Source organism: Cygnus atratus, chromosome 1 (assembly GCF_013377495.2).
Source record: "Cygnus atratus isolate AKBS03 ecotype Queensland, Australia chromosome 1, CAtr_DNAZoo_HiC_assembly, whole genome shotgun sequence".
In the NCBI taxonomy this organism is placed as follows: Eukaryota; Metazoa; Chordata; class Aves; order Anseriformes; family Anatidae; genus Cygnus; species Cygnus atratus.
The window spans coordinates 206,483,115-206,494,522 of NC_066362.1; the positions used below are offsets into that span (position 1 = coordinate 206,483,115).

The 11,408-nt window shown below is 50.1% G+C and overlaps 1 protein-coding gene across 1 annotated transcript in view; it reads left to right on the plus strand.

The window, feature by feature from the left end:
- The window catches only part of MAP6 (microtubule associated protein 6), a 36,799-nt gene extending 25,956 nt beyond the window's left edge, over positions 1-10,843 (plus strand). The window contains exon 4 of the mRNA XM_035560498.2: positions 10,774-10,843. Coding sequence (XP_035416391.2) covers positions 10,774-10,843 — 70 coding nt within the window. The remainder of the gene's footprint in view (positions 1-10,773) is intronic.
- The last annotated feature ends 565 nt before the right edge of the window (positions 10,844-11,408 follow it).

Sequence of the window (11,408 nt, forward strand, 5' to 3'; positions counted from 1 at the left end):
GAAATATATATATTTAAACCTCCAATGTTTAGGAGGAAACCAGGGAAATCCTCCAGGAAGTAAAACTGTGGAAATCTTTGCGAATGTAATGCATTTTCAATGTGCATGCTCCATGGAGACGCTGACCTGTCCATAGTGACCATTGCTTTTTCTGAGTGCTCAGAAGCCCCTGCAGCACTGCTCGAGTGCAAAGCTCAGCTCTGTCTCCAGAGCAGCTCGGTGAAAGGCTTGCGCTGAACTCGCGGAGGGGAATGCAGCTCCCAGCTCTTCCCACCTCATTGCACAAGGGGCAGCTGGCCAGAGGAGCCACAGCTTCAAAGACTCTGTGTGGTTTCTTGGCATTTAGGTGCTTCATCCATCTTCACACTCTTCAATAACGTCCCTTCTTATCTCAGGATATAGCAACAGCCGTGAAGATGACGTGTGGCAGCAGGCAGAAAATGTCAGGAAGGCACTTAGACAGTTACCAACAGTCCAGCACGCTGAGCTCACTGCACACATAGAAAGACCACGCAATGCCATGCTCTTGGTTATTTTTTTGCCCTAAATTTCACATTCCAAGTGACAGCGCAGTTGCCACCATCTAGCCTTGAATTCAGTGGTAATTTAGCCCTTGAATTCAATGGGAACCAAATTTTGCCCAAGGGATGTCAGTAAGAGCCATGCTCCGACCACCTAACCCAAGCATATCCACAGCCTGGAGCAGCTACTCAACATCCTGGTCCTCAAGGTTGCTTCTTCTCCATGAAGAGCATCCGTCATGGTGTTTGAATTAAATATGAACAATGAGTGGTCAGAATGCGGCCTTATATTTCCTTAATACACAAAGATTTTGGAGGTTTCTGACTGCAAAGCTAGACATGAAGGGCTTGCCAGTGGTCAAAGCACCTTCTTTAGTGGAGTCACCTTCCAAGGGCCATTTATCTGCCTGGTTTGGACACCTCTCTTTGGGTGGGATGAACAAGCCTTGGAAGGTTTCAATTTTTGCAGAAAGAGCCTGGGAAACCATCAGGGCCTCCATCTTAGAGAGCCACCGAGTAGGGATGTGAATCCTTCCTTTGCTCCATTGCACCAGGTCCTCAGCATACATCTGAGCACATGGTTTAGCATCGCATTTAGTGCTGGGAACCGCAGTAGAGTCAGGCCTCAGGGTGAAATCCTGCATTGCTCAACCTCCCACAGACTTCCTGCCAATCCGTCCCACTCAGGTTTATCAGAAAGGAGACAAAAACTCTGCCATTTCAAGTTCACTTTGGACTCTGAGATTGTCGATCCCACTGGGAAAGAGTGCTCTGCTGTTCTGTGTTTCCAGCTACCACAATGCTGACTGTTTCACCGCTAACTTGTAATATGTTTTTGCTTTCCTTGTAAAAAGAAAAAAAAATAGTAATGTTTTGCTTTCTGCCCTGTGAAAGTTCCTATGCTGTCAGTTGCTTGCTTTCTCATTTTCACTGTATTGTACTGTTTCTCCTTTCTGCAAAATGGTGCTAACTGCTTACCGAGCTCCTGTTTTCTGACTGCTTTGCACACCGATCACCTGCTTCTTCATTTGCAACGCGTCTGGTGTAAAAACACGGCTCCCATGAATTCCACAAACTCTTGCCTCTTGGAGGCAGATAGGAAGTGTCTAATTAATATTTTGTGGCCTGGGTTTGGTTGCATATCACAAATTGTCTCTTGTAATGTGTTAAGCACACCTCTTCGTGGTGCTTTTTCATTCTTGCTGTTCGTATGAGAATGACACAGACACACACACAGACACACACACACAAATTAATGTATAGCCAATTGATTGTGACGTGCTTGTGATCTTTGCTTGCTCAAAGGGTTTTTTCTTTTTTTTTTTTTTCCAATGATAAATAAATGCTAAAGACGAATACCACCTCCTTGATCTTGTTTTCTCGATAAGAAGCACAGCTAAGTGAAATACCCTCCCAACCGTAATCAGGTTTGGATGCCCGCCCTCCATGCCTGCCGTAGGGATACAACTGAGCTGTTGCAGTCTGACTCCCTTTAGGTGCCTGCTGCCCTCAGACTAGCCTGACGCGAGAGCTAAGCGTTTGCAAAGGTGAAGATGGACAGTGAAGTCATGTGGACGGAGCAGGTAGTTGGCTTTTATTTTATATACGCATACCGTGTGTTGAGCAGAGCGTCCGTGCGGTGAGTGCCTGGCACGCCAGCTGCTGCTGCACCTCGCTCGCGTGCACGCTGCACCAGAGCAGGGAGCAGACACCGGGCTCCTCCGGGAGCTGGAGGGAGGGGAGATGCTGTGGCCCCAAGTGATTTATTTACACGCCCTTTCCCAACAGCCTACAGCTTTCGCTTGTGCCCAGAACCTCCTGAAGGACCCACGAGGGGTCCAACAGCTATAAATCCATGCTGAAAGGAGGTGGCAGATGCTTGGGATGAGCACTTTCAATGCACAGCAAGCCTGGCCAGCTTTGAACAGGCACTTGGCACTGTGGAAGTGCAAAGCACTGACTTGTGCATCGGTGGGAGTGCTGGCTCTCTGGGAAAATAGTGGTTCAGAACAAAGCAGGGCTGAGGGCACAGCTTGGTTTCAAAACGGTGAACCCTACTCTTAGTTTCATCTCTTTTTTTTATTTTACCTAGCCTGTAAGCTCCTACCTGCAGTTTTTATTTTTGACCATGTTTTCTCTTTTAATGGATATTCCAATAACATCCCCACCTACCTGGGAAAAATTGCCTGCTTTGGGGCTGTATGCTGAAATCCCTCCTCCAGCATTGTGCTGCTGCCTTCCATGGAGCACTGACCTTTTTCTGCATTGCCATTGCTGGGTGCTGTTTTTCATCACTGCCTCATTTACAGCTCACTTTCTGAATTTATTCCATCTGTGACTACATGCTAACAACAATGCTGCTTTCTGATGTCCTGCCATATCACTGCCTTCCCTCTCCCTTCTCCACCAGCCTCATCCATTCATCCATCACGCATAACTACATGAGTTCTGAAGTGTTTCGGCTGGGCTGTATGTCCTGGGATTTATCATTTCACCCCTCCACAGTTTATACTGGAGAAAATGTTCACTCTTAAGAGACTGGTCATTGATGGGGCTTATCTGTGACAATCCATGTTGGCCAGCAAAATGTTTCCACCAAGACACAAAGGCAGAGTGTCCTTGCCCTGCTGCAGCATGGATGTGTGGTCTGGTCCCAGCCAGGCACCCACACTCAGCGCTGAAGAACATCCCCTTGCTGCCCTATTGCTCTCTGAACTTGCTCCACATTGCAAAGCCTGCACACCTGGAGGGGATTTGATGGTTTTCTAGGAGAAAGTACCTCTTAGATGCTTTTCTAGCAGACAGCAGGACCAATTGGGCTGAGACCAAGCATTTGGGACCTGGGCTCCCTGTTCATCAGCCATCACTGTCTGAATTCACTGCTACTGACTAACTCATTAATCTTCACCAGGTCATTAGTGACAGGCACTGCCCACCCATTCCCAAGGGCTGTTGTGAGAGTGATGTCTCTACAAAGCGTGGAACTGAGTTATTGAAAATTAAATGCTTTGTCTTAGAAGGAAATTTGGTGTGGAGGTGCTGGCTGGGTGTAATCCGGTGCTTTCAGATGCATCGTGTGCTCACACACCCGGGAGACTTGTGCAGGGGAGGATGAAGAGGTTGGGGATGAAGAGATTGGTGCCTGATGCTCTCCATCCCTCCCTTTGTGGGATGTTGCCATTCCTGGCATCAGATGGGCTTGTGTGGCTTGGGCACAGGACTGAGGTTTACTTCTTGCTGTTACCAAATCTCTGAGCTTCCTCTGAAAAACCTCACTGACCATTACCTTACATCCCTGGCTGGTAAACCAAGGTCCAAGGATGAGCAGGGGTATTTCATCAGCTGACATGTCAGCCCTTGTACAAATGCAGCCTCTTGCTTCTCAGGATCCTTTGGACTTGGGGTTTGTTTAGAGGCGTGCCAGTGCAGGAGAGAAAGGGACTCCTTAGGAAGATGTCTCTGCCGTAGCTGGCACCTCCTGGCATCCAGGAACCACCCTTCCCAACAGCAACGCCAACATGAGTTGAAGAAGAGGAGCTGTGCAGGAAGAAGTGTGAAGACATGACCATGTTCAGCACCATGAACAGAATCTTGCACATTGCTGCAAAATATCATGATGTCCAGACACCGACTTCAGCTCTTCCCATTTCGAGCTGTGTCTTGGTAAGTTTGATCCAGTTGGGGATTTCACAGCCTGCCTCAATTTGCCCTTATCCCCACGAGGTTTCTGGGCTGGGAGTGATTCCAGTAATGCAGCTGAGCCTATTCACAACTCAGATGTCTGCAGTGAGGGGTGGCACAGCTCTGAGTACTTCAGGACTGGCTGTTTATCGTGAACTGTGGAGATTGCTTGTAACCAGACTTATTTTCTGTTTCAGGGTGCCTTGGAAACAGCTGCCTGATGAGGACTGTCATGTGGAGGAGATGTGAGCCCAAGGATGAAAGAAAGGCCTGCTAAAGGACGCAAGGCACCTTTGTGTTGTCTAAAACGCCAGCTTTCCCTGCAGGGAGCCTAATCCACGGAAAACAACTGCCAGAAAATGATGGATGAGGAGTAGTGACAGATCCTGGGGATGTGTGAGGGCACTGGGGCATCGTAACCATAACCCCTCCTTCACTGTCAGCAGTTTCCTGGTGTGAGAGGTGGAAAGGGGGAACACTTCTGAACCCCTCCTTGTTGCCATCTCTCTACCTCCCACCCCACCCTAGCCAGAGCCACGCTGCAGCCCTCAGCCCCCAAAGAAAAGCTGATTCTTCCCATATATCTGTGAGGAGCATCCTGGCCTGTGTCAGGAGTAGTGCAGCCAGCAGGGACAGGGAGGTGCTCGTCCCCCTGGGCTCTGCTCTGGTGAGGCCGCACCTCGAGTGCTGGGTTCAGCTTTGGGCCCCTCACTACCAGAAGGACATCGAGGCCCTGGAGCGTGTCCTGGAGCATGTCCCCAGCTACGAAGCTGGTGAAGGACCTGGGACACAAGTCCTGTGAGGAGCGGCTGAGGGACCTGGGGGGGTTTGGGCTGGGGAAGAGGAGACTCAGGGCAGACCTTATGGCTCTCTGCAACTGCCTGAAAGGAAGGGGTGGGGAGCTGGGGGTCGGCCTCTTCTCACAGGTAACCAGTGATAGGACCAGAGGGAATGGCCTCAAGTTGTGCCAGGGGAGGTTCGGGTTGGAAATGAGGAGACATTTCTTCTCAGCAAGAGCGGTCAGGCATGGGGACGGGTTGCCCAGGGAGGTGGTGGAGTCCCTGTCCCTGGGGGTGTTCAAGGGCAGGCTGGGCCTGGTGCTTGGGGACATGATTTAGTGGGTGACATTGGTGGTAGGGGGATGGTTGGACCAGATGATCTTGGAGGGCTTTTCCAACCATAATGATTCTAGGATTCTACCCTGCCTGGCTCTGGGAGGGGTCTGGGTCCAACCACGGGTGAGGAGCACCCTTGCAGGGCTCAGCTGGTGAATTGGTGCTTTGGAGCCACAGGACAGGGGACATCCTTGCCCCTCTCCCCAAATCCTTCCCCAGCTCCTTCCCATGCATTTTCAATGCCCTCACCACCCCACCAGACCCTGTCCACCCTCCACAATGTCTTCCTTCTTACCTTCAAACTCATTTTCCCTCCATCCTCCCTGCCAGCCTCTGCTCCACAGCTACTTCCCCAAGCCTTCACTTTCTCCCACTTCCAGCACCTCCAGGGCATCCCAAATACCCAGCTCTACCAGGGATCTTCTCCTTCCCCTCCCTGAGTTACTGTCTGGTGTCTGGTCTCGTCTCTCTTGGACTGTAAGCCTTTTTTCTTTGCCTGTACTGTGTGGTAGCATTCGCTGCTTGGAATAAACAATACCTCACCCTCCGACGGCCCTTTTCTTTCTCTCATTTCTTGGTGTGGCTTCAGTGGCTGTGTCTGCAAGTGCCCGGTGTGTCTGTCCTCATGGCCAGTCCTCAGTCAGTCCTGCCACCACAGCTCTGTCTGTAGTCTTTTGGGATGGCTCTGCTCATGTTTCTGTTCCTTGGTGCCTTTCTTTTTACAGCCACAGTGACAAGCTTTGTTGTCTAAGTGGGAGCCTGGCGTATTCAGAGCTGCATGACCGTCTGTCCTTTGCAATTTTGATGCATCTGATAAGAGCTTGGCCTTTCTCCAGCATTGTGTAGAGATGTCCTGGGCTGGCAGGTGGCTCAAGAAATGTAGCGACTGAGGCGAACAAAGGAGAAGTCTTGTAGCCCAGGGCAGAAGAAGCTGATGTTAAAAGAAATGTATTTCCTATATGTCAGAAGAAGACAATGTGGAAGAAATTATGTTTCTCAACACACTAGAGAAAGCAGTGGGCAGAAGTGCATCGCTGGAAAGCCAAGCAGATGCACCTCTCAGGGGAAGAAGCAGAAGCTGGCTTAGCAGCAGGGCATGTTTCAGAGACAGATGCACAGGAGGCTTCTGGAGGTTCAGAAGATGCCCTGAACATCTGCTTTTTCCATCCCGGGCTTGGACTAAACCTGCCCATGGTCCCTTCACCCTGTGAGTACAGCAGGGACCCAACTGTGACGAAATCTCAGGGGTACCCTTGCTCTCTCCTAGCTCACTGTCAGCCTTCCTTGTCCTAATTTATTGCCTGACAGTGCTATTTGGTCCATGCTGGCTGGAGGTCTCAGTACACACCACTCTGCCAGAAAGCAAAGGAGACTCTTTCCAAGCTGAGCGAACAGTCAGGCTCACAGTGTGGCCATCAGTCTTGGTTTCGTGGGCCATTTGCAGAAGTTAGGTCAGAAGACCTAACTCAAGGCCAAACTGAAGCTTGTTGGGCATGGATCAAGCAGTGCTTGGTGCCCCAGGCTTCCTTCTGTGATTTTCTGCCTGACCTTGGCTGTGCAAGAGCACGCAGAAGAGAGGAAATGTATGGGGAGGGCCAGTCCTCCCTATGAGAATCCTGGAGATACACTCAAGGACAAGTGAGACCTGCAGCTGGGTTGTGCTTGACTTCTCCAGGCTCTAGGAATTTTGGTGTAGATATTGGAGTGATGCAGCAGGAAAAGAGGATCACTTGGTGTGGGCAACAGCTCCCATATCTACTCCCTCCTGCTGTGCTTTCACTGTGCCTCCTCTTGCTCCTAACACATACTCTAGGCTCCAAAAGTGAGGATGCTCTAGAGCAGTGTAAAATAGCAGCCAAAAGTCTCAGCTGCACAGTGTTAAGGAGTGCATGTATTTAGGACAAGATGCCTGCATGACACTGGGGTGTCTAGATTAGATCCAGACCCAGGCTGAAGCAGTTCGTTTGCCTGCTGTAACTTGCAGGTTTAGCTCCCACTGCTTGGTGCTGCTGCTTTTTCCAAGGGATGTTACGGAGGCCAGATGTTGAGTACAGCACTAAGGCTGTTTCCCAGGACAAAGAAGACTTGTGTTTCTGTCACTGCTATACTGAAAGCAAACTTGGTGTGCAAAGTACAATAAAGCATTCAGAAGAAGTGACTGGCCATGTTTTCTAACATCATCATTAAAGTGTGTGCCCAGGAATCGATGAGTTTATGTCTTCCAAGCAACATGAACCTGTCACTGCTATCCTGGGCAAGCACCCCAACCAAGAGGTCAGTTCTTCCCCAGAGGAGAGCCATCTCCTCACCTGAGTTACCTGGGAAAGAAGAGACAGATTTCTCATGCTTCTTTGCAAAAAAATATCCCTTTGATGTCAGACTTCACAGATATGTGTGCCCAGAGCTGTGTTGCTGTTCCTGAGCCACCACGAGAGGATTCCTTCTACTTCTAGTTACTCTTGAAAGCATCGTCTAATTTTCCATGTGCCTGGAGTTGACTCTGCTTTATGACTCCCAAATAGTTAAACTTCTTTGAATTAAGATAATTTTGCAGAGGAGGATAAACATCACCAGCTCTGTTTTGATGTGAGGCCACCAAAACCTTTGGAGAAACAGGGGTGAGCCATAGGCAGGTCCCCCACATCTGTGAACAATGGGATAACTCCGCCAGGACCCATCATCGCTGGAAGCAAGTTTGGACCCCAAGGCACAAGAGCACAGTCCTTGCAAGGGATGTTGCCCATCAGAAGTGTCTGGAGGTCCTGGTGTGCTCCCTGCTTTTACACCAGGACCAGCAAAGAAAAGACCATGCCAAGTATGTCTGTGGTGGTCATCTGGCTTTTTCCAGACACCAGATGCTGCCTCTGGGAAATGAACCCCTGCTGAATTTTCTACGTTTCTGTCTCTTGGCCGTAACCTGAGTAATGATCTGTCACCTCCAATCCACCCATTCTCCATTTCTCACCTTGTCACATCATGTAATTAACCTCTCCTACACAAATGGGTTTCGCCAGGCAATGGTTGGCCGCTGACAGCCCTCATGCGTGCAAAGATCTCCAGTCTATTTCCTTGCTTGGCTGAGACAAAGACTATTTCTAAATGTTGCTGCTTTTGTGTTAGGACTTGTTACGGCTCAGGATCTGTCTTTCTTTCCAACCGTCTGATTCTCACCCTCCTAGCACTCTTCCCAAGGCCAGTACCCAGGGCTGGACCTCGTTGTGCAGCCCCACAGAGAGCAGCTGGGGCTTGTGAGAGGCTGTGCAATGCTGCATTGTCCCTGGGCACCAATGCCTGGGGAAAATAATGTAATTACCTCCCCCTCTATACTCCTCCCAGCTTAAAACAGGTTCTGAATGAGATTTACTGGGAAGGACAATCACGCGATTCTATGTATTCAATGCAAACAAAGAGGATGGGGATTGGACGCAGCCTCTTTCTCCTGCAGGAGGCTGGCTCCTAGCCAGCCTGTGCTACAGAATCACAGAGTCACATCTACATGGCTGAAGGATGCACACACTCACAAGGAAAGGGCCAAGGGATTAAAACGGAGCAGTAGCCACCCTGCAGACACGCACTGTATGCGCCAGCCTTCATGGCTGCCTCAGCAGAGGCACCATAGTGAGGTTGCTGGAAAGGGTGAGTTCCCCTGAAAACTCCAGCAGGGTTGGACACCAAACCAAGGGAAGAGCTGGGATTAGCCTGGCATTGCCCTGCTACAACCTGGAGCATCACACAACACAGAAGACCTGAGCTTGGGCCCCATAGGTGCTGCATCACCCCATAGTAGACCAGGTGCAGACACCTGGTCGCTTCCTTGGCACCTGGAGTAGCTGCGGGCAGCTTTCCACCTTCCCAGTGGTGTGCAGGTGCCCTTGGACGTGCTGCCCACTGGCAAGGATGTGCCGACCTCTCCAGCCTTCTCCAGAGTCCAGAAAAACAGGTCCTGTCCCAGCAGATGTCCGGGCATCGGCAGCACAGGGCTGGTCGGACCTGACACGGACAGCTTCCCAAAGAGCTGCCCCGAATTATCCCTCATCCTTTTATTTAGGGTGCTGGGCTCACCCCATTCCCAGTTAGGAAGCCAGTAGGCTGGGAGGACTCCTGCACAAGCTGTCCCCATACAGTGACACTGGGGACACTGGGGAAAGGCCTTGCCAGCCTCTGCCAACCACTTCTGGCAATAAATGGCTCTTCCCTGTAAGCACGAAGGGCAGGACGAGGGTGAGTATTTGAGCAAGAGCTGTCCTCCCGTGGCTCTAAACATGGTGTTGCCCCATGAACCTCTTGCACAGGGCAGGTTTGTCTCAAGTGTCTCGTTTTTTTCTGGTGTCATTGGCCAAGGAGATGGTTATAGCATCTCTTCTCCTGGCCCCAGTGCCAGCCTCGCCTTCCCCTTGTGAAGATCCAGGCTGGGGTTTTTCCCTACACAAAGCCAAGGGCAGGCTGGGGGGACAAAGGGGGGTCTCCTTAATTCAACCACCACACAAAAATCCATTTTAAAGCTGAACAGGTTTCTCCTGCTTCTCCATTTGCTTTCTGCAGCCTCACAGATCCCTCCCCATCCATCACACGTCTCGCCTCAGCCCTGGAGATCTTCCTTCTCCTTCTCCTTCCTCATGAAGATGAATTCCCCCATTTCCTACACTTTCCTTCCCTCTGCACCCCCTCCACTCTCTTCCTCCAACAAACCCTATCCTTCCCTCCAACATCCATCCAGAGACTGTCCCCACAGCATCTATCCTACCTCCAGAGCCTTGTTCCCTCCTGCTCCATCCAAGGCCACCCCAAACCTACCCTACAGGAGCTGTAGTTTCCCCACAGCATGTGTTGCATAATGCAAACTTGGTGCTCACATTGATGCTTCTCTGCTGTTTTACCCCAAAGACAGAGCTGGCCCCAGAGATCCTACAACACGGATCTTACACCTCAGTGTCACCAGCACCTCCTGGTGTCACCAGGGGTCACGGAGGTGCTCTTGGATGGGGTTTAGCACATGTTAGCTGAGCTTTCTTTCCTTTTTTTTTTTTTTCTTTTTTTTTTAATGGGCACTGGGCACTTCCTGAGCAGCTCAAGAGCTCCCCTGCGCTATAGGGCTTTCCCCACCTGCCTTGAGGGAAACAAACTGCTTCTTTGTGAGACAATTTTACAGCGAGGTGCTCTTTCGATGCAGGTTATAATCAATTGGCAAGCATTTTTCATAGCTGACCCATGGTCCTGGTCCCAGCTAAGTCAAGAGCTCCAGCCCTCTTGATTTTGTGGACATCCACGGGTTTTGGAGCAGCTCCTTGCAGGGACGAGGACCAGGCTCACCAACCGTCCTGAGAACATACCAAACACGTGCGGGCTGCATGGGAGTGCTCTGCAGAGCCAATTCCAGCTCGGGGAGGACATTTTGTTTTGGTGCACCAGCCAGTTGCTCTGCCAGCTTTGCAATGATGCTCTTTCTCTGCTTGCAGGACCCCTGAAAAAAACCCTGGTGCTACAGACCAAGAACCAAGTACCTTAGTGCAGGACCAATGCACATGAAGCTGAGCACTTTCTTCTGAGCAACGGTTGGAGCAAACGTATAGTCTGCATGAAATGTGTATCGTCTGGCTGGCATATAATAAAGCTGATGATCAGAGTTGAATGATAATTTCTCTTGTCTCCCAAGTACTGAGGAGTTACCAGGATCTGTATAATGCAGTTAGCATGACTGTGCCTTGATTTATTTTCAGTAAAGTCAGAAAAAGAAAATGGGTCCAGTTCTCCCTTTATTCAGTGCTGTGAAATGGCACTGGTTTCATTGCTCTCTCTTATTTACACAGGCAGCAGGGAATTCAGATTCATGGATGGAGGAACCATACTGGGTTTCAGAGGTTATCCAGGAAGCCTAGCTGACACTCTCAGCAGGTCTTTTCAAAATCCTTGGAAGCTTTTTAATGCACTATAAATTCTCAGCCGCTGTCAGGAACCCACATTCAGTTGTTACCAGGTTAAAAATGTCTTGTGCAGCATCTGGAAGAGCAGCTGATCTCCCTGCTATTGCATTGTAGCCAAGAACATCTCAGGTCTTTTTCTGAGGCTTTTAACATCCAGTTTGTTCAATTTG